Source organism: Adiantum capillus-veneris, chromosome 10, assembly GCF_014529385.1.
Source record: "Adiantum capillus-veneris isolate H3 chromosome 10, ASM1452938v2, whole genome shotgun sequence".
NCBI classification, from domain to species: Eukaryota; Viridiplantae; Streptophyta; class Polypodiopsida; order Polypodiales; family Pteridaceae; genus Adiantum; species Adiantum capillus-veneris.
In genome coordinates, this window is record NC_140940.1 from 55,752,624 (window position 1) to 55,780,065 (window position 27,442).

At 41.4% G+C, this 27,442-nt stretch overlaps 1 protein-coding gene across 1 annotated transcript; it reads left to right on the top strand.

The window, feature by feature from the left end:
• The first annotated feature begins 18,716 nt into the window (after positions 1-18,716).
• LOC147448883 (uncharacterized) lies at positions 18,717-19,892 on the top strand. Its single transcript, XM_086522473.1, has one exon. It carries the CDS (start codon positions 18,749-18,751, stop codon positions 19,664-19,666), a length of 918 nt encoding a protein of 305 aa, XP_086378599.1. The 5' UTR covers positions 18,717-18,748; the 3' UTR covers positions 19,667-19,892.
• The last annotated feature ends 7,550 nt before the right edge of the window (positions 19,893-27,442 follow it).

Genomic DNA, 27,442 nt, shown 5'->3' on the forward strand with positions numbered 1-27,442 from the left:
ATAGCAGAGAGGTTAAAGGGAAAATGAAGGCTCATTATGAATGACCAGTGAAGGATCATCAGCATTCACTGCAACTCATTACCTTAAATAAGCAGCTGAGACATCAACAGGCCTCCATCACCAGACAGTATCTGGAGGATGATACTCTGTGGACTGATTTAGAAAGGTTCCAAAGACTATATGTAGGAGCCAGGGAAATGGTGGAACATTGGAAATCTGCTGCTTTTCATGATAAGGAAGCTTGTAGACTACCTGCACATCCCTGTACAGTTCAGCTGTTAGAACGAGTTCCAGAATGGATACTCAATGTTGATTAGAAAGTGATAAACCCGCACTGGCAAAGATAGTCTACTACAGATTGTCAGTCCTTAGCTTTAGAACTGGAACCTATACTGGGTAACAAACCAACTTACCGTTGCATGAAGGACATGAGGGTCCAACTTAAGGATGTTCTAGTTCAACTGCAAACTGCCAGAGGTGTTTTGGACCAGAGAGTGAAAGCCATCCTGGAGGACCAGACAGCCACTAGCAAAGAACCTCAAACTCGCATGTCCGTCGGAGCACAGGCAGCTGCTCTCCGCACCTTATTCCATCTAGTAAGAATTACTAGGAAGATGATGCAACAAGAGAACCAGGCAGTTATGAATTTCCTAGAATTTGTGCATGATTCTCCAGTTCTCTTGTATGCTGTTCCAGCAAGAGAAACTGAGTTGCCAAGATTTTTTCTAGCATTGTATCCTCAACATCAAGAACCATTTGATCGACTCACATATTTCAAAATAACTGATGAGCTTCAGGATTGGTATGAGCGATCAACTGTAGAATGGAAGACTTGGCAGACATTGTTCAATGATGTTCTTCAAATCAATGACATCCAGGAAATAAAGGAAGAGCTATAGAGGATTCAGCTGTGTATGGGCCAGTGGAAGATTCAGGTCAGAGGATTGACTAGGATTACTAATCAGTTACTGCAGCTTACAGTCGATTCTTCCAAACTACCTGAGAAAGACATTGCAGAAAAGCCGGGTCTAGCACCGCAGTACAGGGAGATGGATGAGATTCTGTTCTAAGCACGCGTCAAAACAAATCAGCCTCTTCCACAAGGATGGATCCATACTGCTTCGCATTGTCATAAACTGGCCAGAACCAGACTGACCAAGGGCAGACGTACACTCTATGATCCTCACACCAAAACTTATCATTCTCTCACACCTTATGAGGTAGAGATGACCACAGACCGGCGGGATCAGCTTGAGCAGGAGGCCATTTACCAACTAATTCAGAAGGAGAACGTTGATGCTGGAACTTCTCAGGCACCAACACGGTCAAAGAGCAAGGGAAAAAGGAAGACAGTCCAATGGAAGGATACTGGGTAGTTCTATCTCAAAATTCAGGGGCGACTTTTCTTCTTAGCAAGCAGGGAGAGATGACAGCTCCACCTTGGCCTTTTCAGCTGTTTCTAGCAATCTGTGAGCTTTCTAGAGCTCTGCATCCTTCACCATCTTCTCAATGTCAGACTCTGACAATCCACCAGAAGATGGTTGTCAACATCACAACCAGACGATGGATTTTTCAGTTCCACATCAGAACCAGACAATAGATTTTTCAAAAATTTTGGAATCTTGCCAAAATTCAAGAAAGAAGGGAAGGATGTGGACGGCTGGCGCGTCACCATGTGGGAACGTGTTCTTAGAAGATGGGCAATGAATCACTTAGTAATTACTAAAGTAATTACTACGGTAAACCCGAAGCATATAAATAGGGCCCATTACTTTGATATCGGGTTGGCAATTGTTATCACTTGTATTAGCGCTTTGAGCTATAATTGCACTTGAGCATCAGTGGCAGTATTATCGGCTACACTTTCTCTCTTTCTCTATAATCATATTCACTGTAATCTCAATCATGATATATATATATTCCAGTGATACTGACTTCTCAACAGTATTCTGAATCTGAGTCTGAACTTTATTCCAGTCTTTAAGTCTGATTCTCATTTCAGTATTCATATTTCAGTTTAGTCATTGATTTTTGTCTAGTGTGCTATCCGACTCTTCCTACTCTAAGTAGCTGAAATCCTTCAACACTGGAATTAGCTGTCTCAAGAGATCAGCTCCAATTCCAAAGATGGAAGCTCCCCCCCCCCCTTATGTACCACTATGTCTGTCAAGTAAGCTTTAACAGAATGATCCACTTTAAATTCAAACTCATACTCTTGAAGCTCCAAAGTCCACTTTAAGATGCACTTGCAAGGCTTCAAATGTTGTACTACATCCGGAAAAAGATTCGTTGTGGTGAGAACATAAAACTTTTGGGGCAATAGATAGTTTTTGAACCTGCGACAAGCAAAAACCAAGGCAAATACCCACTGTTCCATTTGCGTGTAGGAGAACTCACTTACATTCTTCATCTTGCTCTCGAAATAAACTGGCTTGAAGTTCCTTCCTTTCTTTTGTAAGAGAACCGGCCCAAAAGCTACTGACCCCACACTAATAGATACATAGAAAATCGATTACAAGTCGGGAGGACTCATTGTTGGTAAAGCACACAATACCTCCTTGATACCATCAAAATCATGTTGCATGTCTTCATTCCACTCAAACCCTTGAACTCTTTGACTCAATTTCTGGAGAGGATACACATGGTGACATAGCATCCAAAAAAAACGTGACAAGTACCTGAGCTTATGCACAAATGATGCCAAATCCTTTGTGTTGCTGGGCGGATCCATAAGCAATAAAGCCTTAACTTTCTCTGGGTCAGCTTATATTCCAATTTGGGAAACCACATGTCCTAGCAAATGGACTCTGGCATGAGCAAACTTACACTTCTTTGGGTTGAGTTGCCACCCTCTTGTTGAAGCCTTTCAAAACTCAACCTCAGCTTCTCCAAATGTGTGACCCTTGAGCTATAACACCCAATGTCATCCATGAAAACGCGAATGAACTTACCCAAGTAGGGACCAAACACTCTATTCATCCATCCTTGGAAGGTAGCATATGCATTAACCCGACCAAAAGGCATTCTTTTGTAGGCAAAACAACCCCAAGGAGTAATGAAGGTCGTCTTCAATCGATCTTCAATCGCTATCAAGATCTAAAAGTAGCCAGAAAATCCATCCATGATTAAGTAACGTTCATGACCTGCAACCTGATTGAGGATTTCATCTAGGAAGGGTAGTGGATAATGATTCCTTTTTGTGGCATCATTCAAAGGTTTGTAATCGACACATATCCTAAATCTTCCATTCTTCTTGGGCACAATAACTACTGGAGAGACCCATTCGGATTCCTCTACTCGAAAGATGAAATCTGCTTCCAAGAGCTTTGTCACCTCTTCATGAAGTTCCTTCTCATGAATGACCCCCAACCTCCTAAGCTTTTGAACCTTTTTCTTGGCACCTTCTTTTAGATTGATTCTATGCTCGACTCCTTTAGCTCCTTGCAACTATGTATATTCAGTGGAAAATAGCTTTGGAAACTCAGTGAACATGTCTTCATACTCCTTCTTTTCTTTTTCTGTCAAGTCCTCTCCTATCATGCTCCTTGCATTCACTTTGGCAGGCTCTACAATTGCTTTTGGACTATCCTCCTCCTCCTTGACTTTCACATCATGCACCAATGATTCCTTTTCAACACTTATCCCAAAAAGATCAGGACATAATTGCATCAATCCTTCCTCTACACTTTCTTCTGATGATGTAAACAAGGCATCACTATCATATGACGTAGTTTCTATCGCCGAATCTGTATCCTGCATCTCCAATAGGGGTTGTGTACAGCTCTCGTGTGTCTTCATGTTGTAGACAATGGTCCTTCTTTCTCTTTGTCGGGGATGGTGATCAAGCCCATGCCCCAATCTTGCTTAGCACCAAGGGTTATAAGCCATGGCCTCCCTAACATGATCGGATAAGCACTCATCCGCTTGCATCACATAGCAATCAACCAAGCCCTCAATCCCCAAGACTTTTATCTTCACATCTTCAGCTATTCCAAGACACCTTGCCTTTTTGTGGCTGGCCATCCTCATATGGATCGAAGCATTCACTGACATCTTGATGCCTGCTTCCTTCATGATAGCCTCGGTCATGACACACACCTGGGAACCACCATCCACATATGCTGTCACATCTATCTTCTTTCCCAACATAGCTTCAACTATTGATACCATATCCACCGGGTGACCAACCCTCAAAGATGACACCATGCTTTGATGCTTTTCCTTCTTGGAAGGAAGCCGTGTACTCACACACTTGGTCCACTCCCTCCTCAATTTAGCGTTCAAAGCCACCAACTGACCAAAAGATATATTTGCCTTTTGATTTTGTATGTCGTTGATAATATCATAGTCTTCCACACCTTGTCCAAGGAGGTAGTCCTTTGGACCAATTTTCCTTCTTTGCCACCTCTTCCTACTCTCTGGTTTGTCTTCTACCTTAGCCTTTCCTTTCCTTGCTCTTGTTTCTGTTTCTTTCTCCCTATCATGCCTAGCTCTCTTATTGGCCAAAACATCCACACCTTGATGCTCAAGGGTAATGATGTTAATAGCCCTGCTTTCTCCATTTCCAAGACACAGTTGTAGTTGTTACTGCGGTGGTGGTGCTTCTAGTGCCCTCTCTTGATGATTTTCTTCTATTCTCCCTCGACCACGTCCATATAAGGGGTATATCCCTCCTCTCTCTCTCGGTGGTTCAGGACAATCAGGGGCGTAGTGACCCTCTTCATCACAATTGTAGCATCTACCTTGTAGCCTTCGTCCCCTACCTCTCCCAGCTAGCCTCTCCTCTCTTTGGTTCCTATTCATTATGTTAATTCTTAATTCTTGCAACTACCCGGCAAGTTCATGCAAAACCCGGGCCGTAACGGGATCCGGACCTTGAACCACTCGCTCCACTCTATCATCCATTGCCATAGGGACCATTGGTTGCACCACAACTGGCTCAGCGTGTGTCATGTCTTGCTCCCACCTTCTCTTGATCTTCTTGCTCTTGGCCTTGGCAATTTCCACAGCTCTTTCAAATGTAGCAGGCTCATTTTGACTGACCTTCTCCCTTATACTTGGATGGAGACAATCCATAAAATGACACACTTTAAAGAAATCCCCCGGAGGTACTTGGATGCCGCCTCTAATTGAATCCAAAGTCCTTTGAAGTGTTGCAAAAACTCTTTAAAGTTAGCATGAACATCTTGCTACAGTCCTCTCAATTTTGTTCTCGCTTTTGTTGCGATTAGTTTCTTTGCAAACTTGTCAAAAATTGCCAGCTTCACCTGCTCATATGTTTGCTTTTTATCTTCCTCTAAACCTTCAAACCACTCCCGAGCTTCTCCTTTGAGTGCAAGAGGAAATACATGAAGCTTTGCTTCCTCATTCACAATGTGCATACCAAGTGTATGCCACTCAAAGTCCGCAATCCAGTCCTTCACATCCTCCTTCCCTGTGAACACTGGCCAACTATAAGCCATCTCTTCGGAGTCGCTTCTCCCTTGCATGAGTAACTCCACAAAAGTTGAAGTCTTGCACCTCAACCAAACGACCACTTTTCTTCAATGAAACTCGAACGTCATAGCAAAAACGCTTCACCTAGGTGCACAACCGGCAAATTTCCGCTCCCCAGCAGGATCGCCAAAGGATGATGAAGCAAAAGACGCCGTGCGCACACTCACACACCCAGAAAACTCAGCACCACACAAGAAATTTACTTGAATTCTAACCCACACACACCACCACTCAAGAGCTCAATAAAAATACTACCCGCAAGCTCAATTCAAACTCCAAACACCTCGACCTAAAAGCCCTTGCCTACCGCGCAAACACTACAAAGTGATTCGACTTGATCAACACTTGAAATCACACTTGATCGTGACCAAAATATACAAGAAAAACCATCAAAAAATCAAAAATTCCAGCCACAAAAGGCCTCTCTCAAACCATTGCAAAAGCTTCACCAAACTCCACTTTGTTCGACTCTTTGGAGTAGCGCCAACCCTAATGGCACCGATACAGGGTCACATAATCTTGCAGAAAGCCGCACCTTCTTCCCTCAATTCCTTGCACACACACATCCATGGAAACCTCAGAACTTTCATAGACTCTCCCAAGTGCAAAATTGAAGAGAGAAAGCTCTCATTCACTCCTCCACAAACTCGAAAACAGGACGCGAACGCGACGGGACTGCACTAGACCACTTGTAGGAACCCTGCTTCCTCCCACACACACAAAGAGGTGAAAGTGCCAAGACTTGGCTTCAAAAACACTCCCTCAGCTGGAACACTCTCGGCATCATGAGTGATTTGGAAAATTGAAGCCTTTTCACACCGTTTTTGGTCATTTTTTGACCTTTTTTGACCTGGTTTTGGCTAGTTTTGACCCAGACGGGCATTTTTCGCAGGAAAAACCCCAAACGCACTCCAAAATTCACCAAATTTTGTATACTTGATCCTTGATATCCAAATCACTTTTCCACATCCCCACATTCTATTTTTGACCACTTCTAGGCCGGTGCAGGCATTACCATAGATTAAGCACCGTAAATAGATAGTTACTGCATGTTCCGGACTTCCCGAGCGGGATGAGGGTTCTCACACCTCCCACTTGCATTATTTACATTCTAGAAAGCCCAAACACATTCCCTAGAACCAAAATACACCATCCAAAACCATATCTAAGGTGCCGACACCCTATACGGGCATGTGCATGTGCCCGACTGCTAGTGCACGAACCTGACTTTTCACAATGTGTACACGTTGCATCTTGTTTAGAACTTGAAACCACTTTGCAAAGCTCCCAAATGCATGTATTAGCATCTTTTTTTTACATATGACCATGCATATAAACGCTACTTTGTACACGCCAAAAGCGATCTATCAACGTGATGCACAAATGAGATTTAGTGTTTTTCTGGAAAAAAATCGAAACGAAGTTGGCCTTGATTTCCTATTGGATTTGATGGTAATTTTGTAACAAATTTTTCTCCTTGACAAGTATGTTGTCTTCGTGGGTTTTATCGCTTTTTACTATGTAGATTCGATTGTCGCTATAAATCTTAAACGTCGTTTACATTGTTGTATGCATTTTGGACATCTCATTTTTTTTAGTTTTGTACATATGTACATGATATTATGTCTGAACAGGTGTGTCAGATTTCTCAGATTTCTTTTGTGGCATCTTTAGCTTTCTTTAGCAAGAACATGTACATGCAATGTAAGTCACTAGTGTAGCACTAGCTCTCGTGTTACTTTGAGTTCCCTTATGTGTGTTATTTGAGGTGCTTCTTGTATATAATCAAAACTCATGTTAAAACTAAAAAACGTTCAGCCACAATTCTAAATTTTACAAGTTTTTCTTGTTGTGCCCTCTCTATGCTCTTTCATGAAGTTTTTTGCTAATTGAAATTTATGGTCTTGAAATCATCCCTTTTGGATTTGTTGTTTGGGAGATACAATCTATTTCCCGTAGGGTACAAGATATAGGCAGTTTGGTGTTTGGTAGGTTTTGGAAGCTCTCTTTTTTTGGTCGTGTCTCTACACTTTGAAGTTGTGGTTTTGAAGAGTTATTTGGTGAAGCTGGAAGCTGTTTTCCTCAAGTGCATTGGTTGGCATATGGTAAAAATCCATGCGAAAGCAGGTGCTTCCTAATTTTGGTGGTGGTCTTTTGGGTGGGTGTGTGCTTGTAAATTCCCAAGAGATCACTTGTTTTTTAGTTTTGGTTTTGTTGAGATTCTTTTGATACCATATGTGATGTTGATAGCACTATTGGGAGACATTTCTATAGAGGTGTCCCTTGTTCTTGTTTTCCCCAACATTGTTTTGGTGCCCGCACTGAGGAGTGCTCCAAGTTACCTTTAGTTTCAGCCATGGTTAAGCCTAGTGATGCATTGGTTAGGATGAAGGTTGCAATAATGAAACAGTTGAAGCTAAGCAAGTTAGAAGAGTTGGACATGCATTACAAATTTACATGAGGTTTTGCTCTCTCAAACAAGAGTTAGAGATTCTTGAGGACATGGTCTTGAATGCTGAGGAGAGAGATTCTTGTGGATTGGAACTCTTCAATCATGCTTGGTAATTGAGGTTGCATGCACAAAATTGTTGAGTGTGCGGAACCTAGTGGATCTCTTGAAGAAAGATAGATGGATTGAGTATGTAAATCAGTCTAGTGCTTCTTCGTGGGCTACATATGAGAACTCCTCTATCAGTGAAAATAATTGTAGCATTGATATTAAGCTTAAGTCAAAGGTTAATCCAGCTGCATATCATGAGGTTTTGTCTCTTGATGGTACAAACCATAATGAGGAGTTATATGAAAGAAATATCATGAAAGAGAAACCCTTGAAGTGCATGTATGACAAAGAGCAAAATGATATGGCTGATTTGGTTCCATAAATGGATGCTCATAAAGAAGAGGCCTTATCTAAATCTATGCGTTTGCATTATGTGTCTATGGATGTTGTTACACTTGTGACACAAATGACATGCATGTTGACATTCTGGGTGATGTTTTTGCTCCATCTTATGAGTTGACTTGGTATCTAGATGACTTGTGGGGCATGTGGACCCATTTGGGATGTTGAGATTGATGTTTTTGATATCAATAATACTATTGGTGGCATTGAGTTTCCTTCTAGTTATGATTTTCATTGCTCATTATATTTTTACACCCAAACATTGGATTAGATCCACAATGATTGTATCGGTTTGGTCTTATAGGTCATTTTTCCTTTTGAAGATGTTTAATATAACATTTCCTTTCATTTCTCTCTATATCTATCTCTCTCTCTCTCTAACATTTTGCTTCATTCATCTCTCTGAATTAGTGGCCAAGCATTTTATTCATGTCAAAGTTATGCTTCTAGAGATTCTAGCTATGATGTGCAATCGTGCTATGTGTGAGGGCATGCTTGAGAGTTGGAGTTTGTCAACTATTGTACCTATCCTAAAGGCAGAAGATCCTATGGAGCCGAGGAACCATCATGTTATTATGATCGATCACACATTAGCACGATTATATGCATCCATTGTCGAGCAGCAACTGAGCAGATAGGCAAAGAGGCAGGGTTTACGAGCAATAGGACATGCATGTTTCATGAGGGGTTTCTCTACTCTTGATCACGTCCTAACTCTATGAGCCATTATTGAAGAGGGTAGGTCACATGAGAAATAAATATATTGTACAACTTTGTGGACTTCTACCCCGGGGGATTCACTCTATATACAAAACATGGTCCACCTGCGAGTGGACAAATTTGATAAAATTCCTATATATGACTCATATTAGGGAATATGACCCCCCTTTCTACGCTTATACGATAGTCAATGAAGAAAACTATCATCCCCTTATCTTACATATAAAATTTAGGTCTCACATGATCTAATGGAGTAAAACTAGTCAAAGAGTGTGTAGCATAGTGATTGGCAATGTACTAAGGAACCACTTCTATTGATAAATAGATCTACCCTCAATGTGTCTTAGTTTGACTTTCAAACTATGTTACCAATCAGCCTGCACTCTGGCTACTCTCCAATTATGACCCATCCAAAGTTGGTGTAAATCAACCCTTGACCTGCTCCAAGTAAGCCCTTATCTATGATTGGCTTGATGCAAAATTGGATGTGTCATGACTTGATAAAAAACTTTCCCCAAATTCATCCGAGGTCTAGTGCACATCAATGACTAATCGTCACAAGTAATCAAGCAGGGTCAAGTCCCCCCCCCCCCCCCAAAAAAAATAAAAATGATACCCCCTCTCTTATCTTTCAGCTTGGGAGATAAATTATTGGGGGCATGTCCCTAACTTATGCGCTTGTGTAACTTGTAAAACAAAACCCTCCCCTACACTTACATGGTGTGGTAAGTCTTCCATGGTGAATCCCCCGAGACTTATACAAAGCTTTTGATACAATACCTAGAGCTAGACTGGTGCGGTGAGTATAGGTCATGGGGTACCCACATATTCGAGGGGTACACTATGTAATCATGTTAATGTATAATGTGTTGAAAGGAGGGGATTTAAAATGCAAAAAAATTAAGCAATTTAACAGAGATACATTAAAATAAGGGGTTTTTATATTCAATTTTGGAAGGATTTCTTATCATAAGGGGTCATTTTATTCATTTAGACATGTCAAAAGAGGGGGTTTTTTAATACCCTATGAACGCACATTATTTAGGGGGTACCAAACAGTGAACCCCCCGAGTCCACATATCTCATTTGGGGGATTATGCCTTTATATAGATTAGTTGTGGGGCAAGTACGCACTCACAAGTGGATTTCTACCTTGGTTCACCCCATTGCTAGTATGAAGCAGGGATGCTTTCTATATCCTACATTGTTTGATATGTATGTAGATGAGGCCTCTGATTACATTACAAGACTAGGGGACAGAGGAGCACAACTAGCATGGACATGGATCCCACTTTTGCTATATGATGATGATATTGTGCTAATTTTGTACTCCCAAAGGGAATGCCATGTCATTTGGGTTCTGTTCATGTGTTTGCAGAGGATGGTGGATTGTCTATCAACATTGGTAAAACCAAGGTTATCACCACACCACAATGGGTCAGGAGGTCATCCCCCACATTTACCTATGGGCAGGAGATTGTGGAGTATAGTGATGCATATACATATATGGGGTTAGTTTTCAGTGGACCAGTTTTGAGAGGATGTGTTCACAAGTTCAGCTACAAGAACCTCATACCAAACTCAGCTATGATGTATGGGGTGCATATATGAGGCGCCCCAGTTGATTTTCAGGATAGAGTTGGTAGCAATAATCGATGGAAATGGATGGAGAGGCCCTTGATATCTATGATTTTCTAGATGATTAGAGCCAAAGGCCTCAGTACCTCATGAGATTATTAGAGCAGAGCTTGCTACCGTTCCAGTGGTGAATCGGTGATTGAGGCACTTACTAGATTAGTCTCTTTCATACATAGCTTGTGGGAACTTCCTAGAAACAGATATCGGCCCGGCTTGCTCTTGAGTCTTCCTGACAGCTAGCCTTGCAAGGAGACACGACCTGCTGGTATGGACATGAGCAGATCTAGCTATCGCTTCGGTGGTGATTGACGCACTTACTAGATCAATATCTTTCATACATAGCTTGTGGGAACTTCCCAAAAACAGATAGTGGCTCGACTTGCTCTTTAGTCTTCCTAACAGCTGGCCTTGCAAGGAGACACGACCTCCTGGTATGGACACGAGCAGATCTAGCTACCGCTTCGGTGGTGATTGAGGGACTTACTAGATCAATCTCTTTCATACATAGCTTGTGGGAACTTCCCAAAAATAGATAGTGGCCCGACTTGCTCTTCAGTCTTCCTAACAGTTGGCCTTGCAGGGAGACACGACCTGCTGGTATGGCACATGACTTCTGGGACTCTTTGAAGGCCCCCTCTCTCACTATGACACAAACATAGATTATTAGACTTATCCACCAGGAATTGATTTAGATGGACGCCAAGAGGACTTGGAAAGAGCCTACTTAAGAGTGAGAACCATGATAACAGGGAATATGTGTTCAAAGGTGATCTAGGAAGGTGTGAGACCTCTTACTGTAAGAGGTGTGTGTGAGAGAGAGCAGTGGAAACATTCATAGCTCTGGAAATCACCGTAATCATCAATAAACCCTCAATAAAGCTTTGATTACAAATTAACCATCAATAGCCCCTTGGTGATGTGTTTGGCATCATCACTTGGATCAACTAAAAACAAAGGAGTTTAAGCTCCCTTTGTAAAGATTAAGCAAGTCGTTAAAGGCTCCATGACTTATCAACATGATTAACAAAGTTTAAACTGATGACGGTGATAGAGATCTCCTTTGTGTTGTTCTTTTATTGTTTCAATAGCCAAAATAAGTCTTTTAATTCTTCTTGCTCTATCTCTTCCCAAATCTCTCAAGAGCTTATCTCTTCCTCTTTATTGCTCCGCTCTCCTTTCCTGTATATCGTTCTTTTCACTTCAATCCTCATAAAGATCTCTCTCCACTCTCTCACTCTTTCTGATTATCAAGCTTGTCCTTCTCTTGCCTCAATTGCCAACAATAAGATTCAAACTTGTCATCTAATTGTCTTGCTGGGATTTCGTCATGCCCTATATGCCCTTGGTACTTCCTCTTTCGGAGAGAGAGAGAGAGAGAGAGAGAGAGAGAGAGAGAGAGAGAGAGAGAGAGAGAGAGAGAGAGAGAGAGAGAGAGAGAGAGAAGCTTCTCTTCTCTATGCCTTGCAAGATTGAGAGAACTTCACCTCCCCCTCCTTCTCCTGTGTTCCTCTCAACGTGTTCTTTTCTTTGCTTTTTCCACTCGTCATGCAATCCAATCCCTTCTTCTATTTTTAGGGTTAAAAATCCCCCCATTTTCCGTGACACGCCGCTTAATGATGGGGCATCTTGGGCATTGCAAGCACCAAACATGGTGGGATTAGGGCCAAAAATCATTGCCACGGCCCACTCTGCAAACTTTGCTTCATGCTCGCAACCGTCTAAGCTCCGTAGCACCCGCTGTGAACGCCTCTTCTTTCCCCTCCTTGCCCTGCTTGCTACCACCAAACACCATTCCCTTCCTTAGTTCATCCTCCCTTCCACATGAATCCCCAAGATTTTTTCTATTTTGGGAAGCCATTTTGTACCTTTAAGTGGGCGACCATTCTTTGAATCAGTTGGGTGGTCTCACCCTCCTAATACACCACATTTGGCATGCACATTGACCAAGGCATTGCCTAGCTTCACATTTGAGACAGAAAGCTCATAAAAAACTTAACGTGCTTGGCATATGTATTGGCCAAAGCATTGTTAATCATGGCTTTTGGAATACTTATCAATCAAAGAAGTGCCAACACAAAAAAATTCTCCAACAGTCCTTGACATGCACATTAATCCTCTCCACCATATGGATGAATTTCTCAACCATGTAAGGCATACACTGCAATCAATGCTTTCCAAGTGATGAATTTATAGATTAAAAACACTTCAATAACTTTATGTTCTTTTGTAAGGGAACCACATTTGACATATATATCAACCCAAGCATTTCTATGCAAATCACATCTCGTTGCTTCTTGCCACTTGGGCATTGCCAAATCACTACAATAGGCATATATCTCAAACACCATAGTGCCAAGCACGAGTGCACCTGCATATTCGGATATCAATGCACTAAAAGACTTGACATTCTAGACAAGATGCTCCTTGAGCACTTATTGATCTATTAAGTGCACCATATTTGGCAAACATATCATTGAACTTACTCGTTTATTGAGCCTTGATCATTGCTCAATAAACATGTAGAGTTCAATTAGACTCAATCTGCATCTTTTTGTTCTTTTTCCCATCATGGAAGTGGAGCTACATGACAACGAAGATGAACATTTATAGAGAAAATTTTCTCCAACTCATGGTTGATGGCTTTATAGTCAAGCCCAGCTATATGGATGCACATTTATCATATGGGGTGAGGTGTGATATTGGCCAGATATGCACATCCTCACACAAGTTTTAGATTGAGACTAGCGGATACAGAGGAGTTCTAGCTGAGGCCAGGGTATGTTTTGTATACCATAGGGAGCCAAAGCGCATACTATGAGCTTCGCGGGCGATTCCATTGCTTATTTATTGAGCTGTGTGGACTACTTTTCAGAGTTATGGGATACCAAGATCAGAGATTCTTGGGTATGTTCTTGCTGGAGTTGAGAAGACATAGAGAGTTCTTGTTGATGCAACCAAAGAGACAGACTCAGCAGTAGGTTACAGACTATTTTAGGCGCCAGACAAGAAGGTTTCTGGCCATGGAGGACATCAATGAGATCCGGCACCAACTGATGTTGGATTTACTTTGAGATAGAGGAATGTCCCCTTCTTAGTATCTTAAGTTTGTTGCATCCCTCATTATTTTGTACCTTTGTATTGAGTAGAGAGTCTCTAGTCTCTCCCCAATTCACTTTCACTTTCATTGCAGCATTTTGTTTAGGATGTTAGTCTTTCTTTCAGCAAACAAACATTGTATTAGATTCACCAGTTTGTAACTTGTTGGTCTCAAAGGTCATTTTGGCCTTTTGTAGATGTTAATATATCATTTCATTTCATCTCTCTCTCTCTCTCTCTCTCTCTCTCTCTCTCTCTCTCTCTCTCTCTCTCTCTCTCTCTCTCTCTCTCTCTCTCTCTCTCTCTCTCTCTCTCTCTCTCTCTCTCTCGCTCTCTCTCTCACTCACTCATTGTGTGTGTGTGTGTGTGTGTGTGTGTGTGTGTGTGTGTGTGTGTGTGTGTGTGTGTGTGTGTGTGTGTGTGTGTGTGTGTGTGTGTGTGTGTGTGTGTGTGTGTGTGTGTGTGTGTGTGTGTGTGTGTGTGTGTGTACCTGGCTGCACTGAAGAGAGATGGGGAGGACGAGAGGCAGCGTTGAAGAGAAATGGGGAGGGGGAGAGGGGGTGACCTCAACATTGCTCTACAGCTCTGCTCCTCAATCAAATAGTTGCTTTTATCACATGCAACGGACTTTAATGCAACATGAAATAGATTTTTGTATGTTAACAAACACATTTTCACATTTTTAGAGCACAATTCTTAGATCAAGTTAATTAATTTGACTACTTTACATCTCTCTCTCTTAACACATGAAGACCGTATATTCTCCAACTTTTAGCACAAGCAAAAACACTATATCAAGAAAGTAATTTACATTATCTCTACTTTCTACTCAACATAAATAATAGCTTACCAAAAACACCATATGAATGTGAGAATATAATGATTACACAAAAGCTCTAGATATCCTCAAAATTGATACTTTTACCATAAGACAAAAGAACGTGACCATATCAAGGCAAAACATAAAGTCGCTTAATTCAATCCCAAAAAAATAGCTTCTATCATCCTGAATAGGCTTTGATAATTATTCCTTAAAAGACAATCTGGAATACCTACAGAGTTGATAAGCATATGCATGCACATACTAATAGCAATCGTATTTTGTCCAATCTCCATATGATAGACCTAATGAACTTGAAATATTTCCCCTCTTTAGCTACAATCCATAGGTCATATAGCATACTGACCTTCCAAGCATCTGAATACCTACAAACACAAGACATACATTAGTGCAAAACTGTTCATTATTGTCTTTAAACTCATTAGTATCATGCAATAATTACCTAGTTTCTTCCATGTAGCTCAATAGAGAAGATGAAACTCTAGTTGATCCAAAAAATGTATTCTTGATTATTTGTCTTCCTATATTGAAATGCTTGCTTATTCACTGCATTAACACTTTGCAACAAGGCTTCCATTGTGAAAGCTTGATGTGCCTTAACAGTAACAAAGTCACACTCCTCTGGCCAAGGAGGAACATGTCCTATCCCCTCGGAAATACTAGTCTATGACATTGATTGTATCAACTAACTTCGTATAAAACATCATATTAGCTTGCAATCCTTGAATAAAGCAAAAATTTTAGCAAATACAATGAACAGGTCGTAGCACTAAGGACTCTGATTCCTTTTATGGAAGACGAACATTCCAGACACATCATCAATACCATCAAAGCTTCCCACAATGGCATCACTATGTCAAACACTTTGACAACACCTTCTTTCTCCATAGAGAGTAGTTTTGAGAGTCTTCCATGAAGCTTTTATGACAAATAAGTATCTCATTTCTATTTAACAACCTTGTGATCACAAAGTAGCAGCCAATCTACACTAATCCATACTTCTTGGGATTGATTTTTTGAGGTTGCAAGAAATACACCTTGTAAGTGCCGATTATGAAACTCAGTGTTTTGAGATTCATCCAAGCTCCTACCTTGATGTAAAAAAAGCAAGGAAGAGTAAATAAATTTGAGATATTGATGCACACATTAAAACAATTCAAAATTTCATTCTCTAATTGCTTCTACATCTTTGTAAATAAGAAATGGATATGAAAATTTGTGTACAATATCTCATTCGCCTTATTTTTGCCAGGGAAGCTTCGATAGCCTCATATGCTTCTCTCAAAAGAGAAGCACCAAAAACATCATGCGAGCCATGACATAAGATATCATCAAGCTGCATCTCTCTACTATCTATTCAAAGTAACAATGAAATGAAAATTTTATAATACTACTATATTCATGCACTTAAACGCTCATTGAGAGACTACCTTTGTGAGAGTCTTATATTCCTCCCACATGTTTCAAACGAGGGCTATTAGAACCCTCATACACTTTTGATAGGATGCATCTTGAAGTTACTACAGAGAAACAAGTTTCAATGTCACTCACTAACCATCCTCTTATTTTGGAGAAGTTAAAAAAGAAATGCCCAAATATCTGCAAGGAGCATCCCAAGCTGACGGCGTTCCTCTATAATTCCTCACACCACATTAAGAATATGTGTCAAGCACCACTATAAAAAAATTTTGGCAGTCTTCTATCTTTAAAATGTTAAAGTGCTTCGATGGATTCTTGGGACATTGCTTCAAATGCAAAATAATCTTTGAAATCATAGTTGTAACTTCCTTAAGAGCATTGTTGATGTCAATGTTTGTTTGTGTAGAAGCAGATGACATAAGCTTTTTGATATATTTAAAGAATAAATTGAGATAAAGAATATGCATTGCATCATAAACCAAGACCTTCGATAGTTCAAATCCATGTAAGTGACATAATCTCCACAAAATGGATTGCCCAAATAAACCTACGTCTCGAAATATTTCCTCCTTATTTTCTTTAGTTGATGATCGTTTGGCACGGTTGATATATGTGAACTATATATCTTCTATATGTTTGCCTTAAGGAGGATATCTAGCTTGATATTTGTTTTTATCATACACATATCTTGATCCAGTTGATCTTGTTGAAGTGTCGAATGTGCTTTGCATTGTCAACAAAACCTTTCTTGAATTGTACATTGTGTTGGATGGTCCCTAATGCACATTAGTAGCATGCCCCATAATTTAATATTTTCATACGGTAGCCCTTGATGAATATTTTGTAGCAATACTTGACAATACTCATTGTGACAATGCAAACCTTGTAGCCTTGGATGCCAAGTTATTGACCTTTAGCCCTAGTGTATTCCATCGAGCACTTCTATCTTGCTACAAATAGTCTCCAATGTCAAATTTAGGAATGATCTTCATGCTAGACACCGAAGAAGGCAACCTATTCTTAATTTCCCCCAGCAACAATGTAAAGCCCTAGTCAATGTAGCATGTGAGTTCACCTGGAGGGTTTTTTTTCATACCAAAGAGTTACAGAATTACATGTACAAGAGCGGTGTAAAAATGGAAAAACAAAATAACAGGTTTATGAAGAAAAAAGGGTCTTCTTATTCATGATGAAGTGTGTGTGTGTGTAGAGGGGTTTTAAAAATACCTCTTGAACGCATGTGCTATAGGTATTTCTAAAAGTGAACCCTCCGGGGATGCCTATCGCATTTGTACGCAACTTGCTACTAGTTAATTGAGGTGGGTAAATGGCTATTTGAATGCTTATAACTTGCATATATTTTGCGGTGGACCCCATGGGCAGGCATCCCTATGTTGAACTTGTAGCTTCAAGGCAAGAAAACTTCAATCAAAGATGTAGAATCCAAACAAAGTAGTGGTATCACTTGAAGTTGGACATGGGAGGTTCTCCTAAATCTATATCCTTGGCTTCGCACATGCATTTTGCCAATGAGCTCTACATGTAAATTCTGTAGGTTAGAATCTAAGCAATTGAAGGAGCACCATGTAGCAAGGGTGTGCAATGGATGGAATGAAAACCTCATTTCTCAAGCCCCCCCTCTCAAGCTCGCCATTGTAGCGAGTGTAAGTGCATGGGTCTTCTTATTCAACCATCAAATGTGCTACATCGTATCTTTCTCATGGACCATTGCTTCATTGGATGGGCAAGGTACCTTTTTCTAGTTACCCAACATCTCAAAGCCCTATGAGAAGGTCCTCTCTCTCTCTCTCTCTCTCTCTCTCTCTCTCTCTCTAACATAGAAAAATCCCTTCAAGGCCCACTCAAAGGGCATATTTATTATGATATCTCATCCTTTTGGACACTATATTTTCTTCAATTCTAAGGATGTGAGGAATATTACTAGAGGTAGGTGAGTCACCTTGCGTGGTAATGGTAATGCCATATGCATGCTCTTTTGTTGTGTTCTTGTTAGTCAAATGGCTATAGTATTGGCCTTCTCGACTATGTCTAGAATAAAGGAGTGGGCTTTTCCCTCGTCAGTGGGTGGGTAGTTCCACATTGGCTATTTTTGTTGGGGTGAAGGTGTGGACTCATCTCATGTCATGGGGTGGCTCTCCAATCACCCGATGTAACTAGGACCACTTGAACCTGGCATGGCTCGGCACGAGCATGGCAGGAAGTTGTAAATTGTTTAGTTATGAAAATATAATTTACTCACAATTGCGAGTTTTGCAAAAAACAAAAGATTGTTTTGTGTTGAGATACTAAAACGTTTATTAAAAGCGTTTCGCACATTGCTAGGCACATTGGTGGAAACCTATCATGCGACTTAAAATTGCATCTTATTATGGCCAGGAATAATGATCTCATCACGTGTTTTCATAGAGGAAAGGACTTAAAACGCCTAATCTAATTGTGAGCACTGTAAGATCGACATAAAAAGCGATTCTCAAATCGCCATTTCATAAAAATATGCAGAGACGGATAAAAGCGCAGTTCCGCCACCTCAAAAATAGGCTTGCGAGGCTGGTATATAATAAGGAGCTCGCTGAGCGTGCGCTGCATCTTTTGACTGACAAGTAAGCGTAACGAAGATGGCAGTGACGCGGCGGTTTTCCTTGTTCATGGCGGTGGCGGTGGCCGTTGCGCTGTTGTGCGTGCTGGCAGGTGGCGTGCAGGCCTCGTCCCGAAAGCTGGCACAAGAGAATCTACTCGGTCATTCCAAAGTTGGCGTCTCCATCCATCCAGGTCCTGGAGGCAGCGGAGGTGGTGCTCCTGGTGGTGGTGGAGGTGGCCATGGCGGTCCTGGAGGCGCAGGTGGTGCTCCTGGTGGTGGACAAGGAGGCGGCATGAGCATCCCTGGAGGAGGTGGTGGCCATGGCGGTGGCATGGGTGGTGGTCCTGGAGGCGGCAGCCATGGCAGTGGGATGAGTGGTGGTCCTGCTGGTGGAGGTGGCGGCCATGGTGGTGGAGGCAGCAGTCATGGCGGCAGTGCAGGTGGTGGTCATCGTGGTGGCGGACATGGAGGTGGAGGTGGACATGGTGGCGGCGGCGGTGGAGGCGGCCATGGCGGAGGAGGAGGTGGTCATGGTGGCGGTGGGGGTGGACATGGCGGTGGAGGTGGAGGTGGACATGGTGGAGGAGGAGGTGGCGGTGGACATGGTAGCATGACTGGAGGTTCTGGCGGTGGTGGTCATGGTGGCGGCGGAGGTGGAGGTGGCCATGGTGGTGGCATGACCGGCGGTTCTGGCAGTGGTGGAGGTGGTCATGGTGGCAGCGGAGGTGGAGGTGGAGGTGGAGGTGGACACAGCGGTGGTGGAGGCGGTGGACATGGGGGAAGTGGCGGAGGTGGCCATGGTGGTGGCATGACCGGTGGTTCCGGCGGTGGAGGAGGTGGCCATGGTGGTGGCACGGGTCCTGGAGGCGGTGGAGGGGGCCATGGAGGTGGAGGGGGTGGAGGTGGCCATGGTGGTGGCATGGGTGGTGGAGGTGGTGCTAGTGGAGCGCACTAAATCTTCCACAGTTAAACAATGGACTCAAATTTTGATCCCCTCCTTTCATCCATCAAGCAAGTGTTTGGTAGGGAAAATCATGCATTGTAACAACGATTCTAGATTCTAATTCAGAACATTTCTGACTCTCGATGTATTACAAATTACGTGCATAGAGTATTTGATTGAAACAACCATCTGTTTTGTTTCTTTTAAGCAACTGAGGGCAGTCCAAGTCGACACAGGACATCATAAGGATCTCTCTCTCTCTCTCTCTCTCTCTCTCTCTCTCCAAAGTACAAAATGATTTGATGCGAGGCATGAATCCTTGTGTCTTACTAGCTCTTCTTTGCTAAGGGTGTCCTTTGAAGGATGAAGAGTGCTTATATCAAGGATGATGGTCTTAGAGTTTCACCAAGGATGTGCAACCTCTCGTGAGCACTTGCTCAAACTCTTCGCGTTAGTATCCTGATGGGGGGTTATATGTTTGTCAAGTTTGTATTTATGTGTGTTGTTTGTGTGTTTTGTACACCAAAGGAAAACCTTGCATACCATTGTTGGTTATTGTAATGCATATAATGGTGCTCATCCCTTATTATGAAGGTCCAACAATTTGCATTTGTTCATCGTGGTGGTTAAGCATAATGTCATGCCATGGTTAAGGTCTATTATGGTACTAAACTACTAAGCAATCTATCATGGTTTTACTATATCCGTGTTTATGTATGTACAGATCCGTTAAATATACTATGATGGAATGGCTCCAAGATTGGTGGCATGGTATAAACAGTAACAATTGCCCTAGCAATGAGGCACCATGATCAATTGTCTTGTCTTGGATGTAATCATGCTAGTAAACAATCATTAGGGTTTGTGAGCATAATAAGCCACAGGTCACAGTTTTTACATAAGCACAATAACAATTCTTACAAAGCTAGGAAATTAAAGCCATACAGGGATGGCCTCTACACCTTCTTGCCATCCCCCTCACCTCCACCTTGTTGATAGGGGGCACAACATCGCTAGGTTGCACCTACATCACTTTCAACCTAGAAATTTATATTCCTAGGGTAGACTAGCAACATGGTCAAGGAAGAAATCATCACAACAACAACATTGGGTGTAGCTACAAGCCATCTCAACCTCCAAGCACCAAAACTGCAAGTTGCACAACAAAAAATGAGAGCTACTACATATTTATATTTGACCATGCCATGACTAGGTCTCCCCAATCTGAAAAAAATAAAAAGCCTTCCAAAACATCTCGAGTGCATAACTTAAGGGTGAGTTTAGGAAATGAAAAGACCCATGAAACTAAAAAAAAGTTAAAAAGACCTTTTTTTTGTCCATATAAAGAGATGGTTTAGTTTCCATTGATGCATTTGTGTTTTTCTTTTGCTTATTTTCTCTTTAGAGTTTTCTTTTCTTTAAAGTGTTCTTGCACTATACACTATAGAGGTAGTGAATATATTTTTCTTGAAGCCATTAGGAGAGGCGCGACAGTAGCGCCTTTTGGTGAAGGCTCCTTTGCAGCTGTTGATGGAGAGTTTGGACTCCTTCCTGTTTGCGGCTTGCTTCTTGGTCTTTGTTTCGTCATTGAATCTTGCTTGGGAGGGAGTGTGTTTGGTGGTAGCGGATCCGACTGTGTGGCACGCATGTGGCATCTTGTTTGCGGCTTAAAGGTTCGAAGCTCGTGGGTGGCCCCCCTAAAGGCCGATGTACTCCATCTTTTTGGTTTTTCCTATGTTTCTATGTTGTATAGCTCTTTAATGAACTATGTGGGGCTGGATGCCCTAGCTTGGATTGTGAGCAAGGCTGATCTTGTACATTTTTTGGTATGATTAATATAACCACACCCATTATTGTGAGTTCTGCACAGGGATTTAATATTTACTCACCTAAAATTTTGTGTGATCATAAAGTCTTATTAACATATTTACATAATCACACTTATCATGATCACAAACAAGCCGGTTGAGAGTAACCTGGAAACCCACAAAACGTCGGGCAATTCAGTTTTTCCTACGGGCCCACCGAGGAAACCCTAATGCCTGGTGGGCCGGACACTAAATATATAGAGGGCTCCGATCAGGCCCGTTGGGTATTATTTCTTGAGCCACTCACAGAGAGAGAGAGAGAGAGAGAGAGAGAGAGAGAGAGAGAGATGATCGCCTTCGCAGGTATGTCGCGAGGAGAGAGGGGGTCGTGTGGGAGTGTGCCTTGTGTCTTAGTGTGCGGCAGTAGTGGAGTACCTGACCACATGATCTAAGTGTGTGTGTGTGCGTTATGTGGTAGCGTGCCTTTTATTGTATTGCACGGCAGTCATAAGGTACCTTACCACACAATATGAATGTGTGTGTACGTTGTTGTACGGAACAATGCTTACCACGGGGAACATCACCTCGATTACGTGGGGAATATGGTGTCCTTGTGGTAAGTATTGGCTCATTGTTTGGGTACTACGTCGGTAACGCGGCGATTCTAGTATCCTTATGGTAAGTCAACTTCCCTTCCCCTTTCCAAAGAAACATATGGGCATCGGTTAATAATGCAGCTAATTGAGTTTCGGCTGTTAGAAGTATTTTTTTTTCACAAATGTGACGTTCAGGTTGTTGACCCGGCCGTAAAAACACCATATAATTTGTATATGCATATACAGTTCATTTTTTTAATATTAAGTATAAGAAATTCTTGGTGAGTAACGCGTCCGTGAAGTGTATTTTATATACAAATGTTTGAATTGTCTAAAATTGTTGTTTTTAAGTGTTCTTGTGAAAATATATACTATCTAATCATATTCAAAAGAATGTTTTATGCATCAATCATCATTGCTATATTAAATGCTACATTTATAGAAGTAATATTAGTCAAGGAAGGTATATTTGGGATCCTTGTACTACTAGGAATCAAATGATATCAACTTGGTCCCAGTCTAGCACAGATGGAAACTACCGTGGCAGCTGGCTTTTGTGGAATTTTAGACTTCTGACACTTTCAATGGCTTCCCAATCACCTGTGTAGTCTTTTGCACCTATCTGGCATTTGAAATTTTGGATTTTTGACATGTCAAAGGCAAGTTAAATCCTTGATCCTGGCCACTTAAGCAGTTTTGGCTGGTTTTACCCAATTTTTGAACCTTTTTGACTTGTGGAAGGTGGATTTGGCAAGTATGGAGTTTGAAGGTCTTGATGGTATGCCCTGGCTATGAAACAGTGACAGGTGGTAGCAACCACAATAGCTGCCACTAGGGTCTAATTTGAGCCTGGTCACTTCTTGTGGTTTCCTTACCTCTCGGGCTTCCCAATGACACCTTGTATGACTTAAAATGATCACTTTTTGGCCTCTATCCAAAGTTTCAATTCTGACTTGGCCAATTACTACAAAATCTACTTTAACGCAGAGCTGATGACTCAAACTTTAATCAAAATTACTAATATGCTCTACTCGGAGGGTTCACCATACAGTACCCCCTATATAACGTGCATTCACGGGGTATTAAAAAAACCCCTCTTTTAACATGTTCGAATGAATAAAATGACCCCTTATTTTAGGATTTTTTTCCAAATTTGAATATAAAACCCCTTATTTTAATGTATCTTTGTTAAATTGTCTTTTTTTTGAATTTTAAACCCACTCCTATTGAACTCATGTCATACATTAACATGATTACATAGTACACCCTCAAGATGCTCTACTAAAGTGCATGCAAGCGTACAAGCAATAATTTCTCAAATCACACACTCCGTTTCTAAGTTATGCACCCTTCTTGCCTTTTGAGTCACTTTTGTCATCAAAAGTTGCAATATGGCATTCAAAAACAACTTTGGCTCATCCAAGCAACACCAAAATGTAATGTTAACCTAACTACTACTCCTACACCTAATCCTAAACAACAAAATGTAGAACAAAGCAAAGAAAAAAGAAGTGATAGGCGGAGTAAATGATAGCAAAATCTATAAATCTAGTCTCTACTTACCACAACCGCCTAGCAAACACAATCTACAACAAAATCAAAGCACGGACTCAATGCACAATGCACTAAAACCAACAACTAAGGTCGTCCTAACCTACAAGGCAACCAAAAGAGAATGCATGGCTCTTTAATCTACTTGAAAAATCAGCAAGTCTTGTTGACTCTCCTACCTAAAGATAAATGTAATGAGCTGTAACACTTGGGCATTAGGTAAAGAAGAACCTCATTGTGACCTCCTCTGCTAGTATAAGTCCTACGTCCTCGACAACGGCGCCAATGTTGGCAGACCTCTGCGATCGTATGATACGTTTAGCGAGAACTCAAACCAACATAAATATGTCAATCTAAGGATGTAGCTAACCTGACTAGTGCTTGGAAACGTCAAATGCAATGCCCAAAGGGCAAAGCATTCAGGAGAGAGATATCACTCTCAAGCAAGGAAGGAACTAAGTGAAAAATGACTAAGTTTCCCATGCGGTCTAACTAACACTCATATGGTCGTAGAGGGGTCAAATGAACTCCAAATGAAATGAAACTTGAGATTGGGGGTCTCTAGGCTACAGGCAATAGTTCCCAACACCAAAACCTCCAAACATCATAATCGGATAGGTGGGCAGCCCCAATGGTTTCCACCTCTCAACTTCACCAAAAGTGACGAAAGAGGGTCGTTTGGCTCCCCATAAGGCCTACTTATCTTTATCCATGCTTAATTTCAATCAAAACACCATCAACAAGTCAAAATAAGCACTTAAACACACTAGGCGGCCTAGAGCTAAAACCATTCATTGCATCGCGTGCGCGCGCACACACACACACACACACTCAAACATATTAGATTGAACATGGACATGATGCCAAGAGCATGAGGAAGGAACACATGAAGTTTCAATAGCAATGCTTACCTGTAGAAAGAGTAGTGAGCATGCAAGCACAGGCGTACTCTTCACTATGAGAGCTCCAAAGTAAAAATAACTTCTCTAAAAATTACAAATTTTGGCTTATATAGCTAAGGTAGAAGTTTGGGCTCTTTGGCTAGAAAGGGATAGTTACTTCAAAAATGTGATGGGCTCTGGCATCTAGCCTCTTCATTAAGTACATAATGGTTCGGGAAATAATCAAACTCTTTCGAGTCTAAGCTTTACAACGCCGAATTAGGCAAAAATTAATGAGTAAGGGAAAAAGTTTTTATAGTCCCATGTCCTAATTGGCATGATTGGGCTCCATCCTGACTGCACACATGTCTTGATTGGTGTGATTGGGCTCCTTGCTTCAACACACCTTTTCTCCATCCGCTTTTGTGAGCATTGCCGTCATTTTTCTTCATTTATCTTTTGGAGAGTTCTTTTCAACTCATGAGCTCGCCTGTATTCAACTCGAACTATTGGCTTTGATAAGAAGTCATCAACTCCTAGTCTATAAATTGCTCTGTCAGCATTCTGTGGTGTGTAGGCAATGGTGTTGAAGTCTTTTGGCATTTGGGGTGCCTCCCATCTCTTCCCTTTCTCATCCTTCCATACACAGTTGAACACTCTGAGGCCATGTTGTAGTCCCTTTTTTACACAACCGTGAAATCAAATTCAAGCAAGATAATGAACCATCTATTCCAGGATACCAATAGGCTTTGCAATATAGCCATTAGCTAGGCTAGCTACAATTTCATTCGTGTTCTTCAAAGTGTAGGTCTTTCTCATTTTTTACAAATCAATTTAGGAGCAATTGCAACCCCCGCTCCACTGTCCAAGATAGCAATGGTTTCTATTCCTTAGTACTCTATGGGAAATGTGGTGTTTCCCACTTTGACTTCTCAATAATCACCAGCTTTTCTTATTGAAATTGGTTTTGCATTCTTTTTGAGTTGTTTCCAGTCCTCCATTTCTTGGTTTAAGATTTCAACTGGGTTTTTTATTCTCATTTTCTCAAGACATTTTCCAACGTCTTTTCACATGTGTAGCCTGACTTTTAGCAATTCAGCCATCATAAGCATACATCCTCTCTGGTGTTTACATGAATTCTTGCAACCCTTGAGAATCTATGATGGGCTTGAGGTGTTCCCTTGTTGTGATAGTAGGATCATAACATCATATTTTCCTTCATAAGTCCCCAAGTAACAAGGAAATTCCCGAATGATTTCCTCCCTACTATCCTCTAATTTCTTTGTACCTTGGTCGCCATACATGGATTGCATGTTGAGATCCACCATGCCTTTTTCAGGTTAACTTCAGCAATGAGATTCGATACCCATTTTTTATTCTTATCTCTAGCCTTCTTGACTATGTCCCAAATTTCTTCAAGCCGATCGTCTGTGACCTCTGGCACATTAGTCAACATCTAGTAAAGAGAGTTATCTGTAGTGTTCTCTGCCACTTGAATTGCCAAGTCTTTTTGACACATGTCTACTTGTTCTCCCCCTTGAAGGTGTTTCAACTCTTTTCCTTGCCTTGTTTTCTGGTTTTTTCCTATCGATTTTGGCTACAACTAAAACTTCATGACCCAGTTCTCATTCACTTTCTTATTTTCCTTCATTGGGGTCCCTAAGGTCTACATATGGTTAAGGTATTATCCCTTTTGGTCTCCATTATCGAGAATCGACTTGCTCTCAAAACTCAAGTCTTCATGAACTTTAGCACTTATGATGGATGTCTACATAGATTCTTGCTCCCTTTCCATTAGTATAATTGTAGTATAGTTGCACATTGGTGGAATATTTTGTGATGTGCCCTCTCCAGTTGCCTCATTATGAAAGTTTATTTTTTGTGCTTTCTTGGACATAAGGACAGTGAAAGTTGGTTCAAAAGAAGTGTCAGAGAGACCACTTCTTCTTGCATGGCTGATAAGTGTTCTAGGTTAGGTTGATTGACACTCTCTTCAATAGTTCTTCTACTTACCTGATTTCTCAAATTCCCGGTACCTAGCTCCTAATCTCAAGAACATGAAGAATTTAGGAGATTCAAACCTGACCTACTACTTGGAATTATTTGAATCCCTTGAAACTTTTTATATACAAATATTATCGTGCACCAATCTCCTTGTCTATACAAGACTCAATAAAAACTTGAGCAAGTTATGACAAGCTTCCCAACTGATGTATACATAACTTTTACCAATTCTAAGACCTTATGCACAAATTTAATAATCTCAAGACCCACTAATTCTTTACAAATCTCACTTCAGGGGGTGGAACCAAAGTTTGCCAAAAAACCCTGCTCCGAGCACTCTATAGGAGAAAATCACAATTTTCTTCTACCTAGAGGCCTTTTGAGGTATTTTTCACTTCTACTCTTGTAGAGACATACCACACACTCCCAAAGACCAAATCTTGCAACAATTCTAAGGTTTAGAATCTTTTGATGGTCCCAAAGGTCACTTAACCCACTTTTGGCCTACTTTCTAGATGAAAATTGGGTTAATTTCATACACAGGGACTTAATTCTATTGGTATAATAACAATTCCCACCTCTCTCAGTTTTGCCACCACAGTATATGTTGCACAATTTGTGAGACCCCCATATGAGGAGAAGCTAATCGTGCACATATATTTGGTGGATTCCATCTTTGCACGACGCTGATGAAATCTCTATTTGTGATCGTGGACGGTACGGAGCAAATTCAAGGGCAACTTTGGGGGTATATTCCTTTTCTCCGAAATATCTTGGCCGGACGACGGCCGGAAGACAATCGTAAAATGGTCGTCCGATGGCCGGTGGTCGGTGGCTAGTGGTGTTTGGTCGGTGGCCAGATTTCCTTAGCCGGTGGCCGATTTCTAGGAGGACTTGTCTACCCAAAAGAGGCTACACATGGGCGCATGGGAGAGTCCTACTTGGACT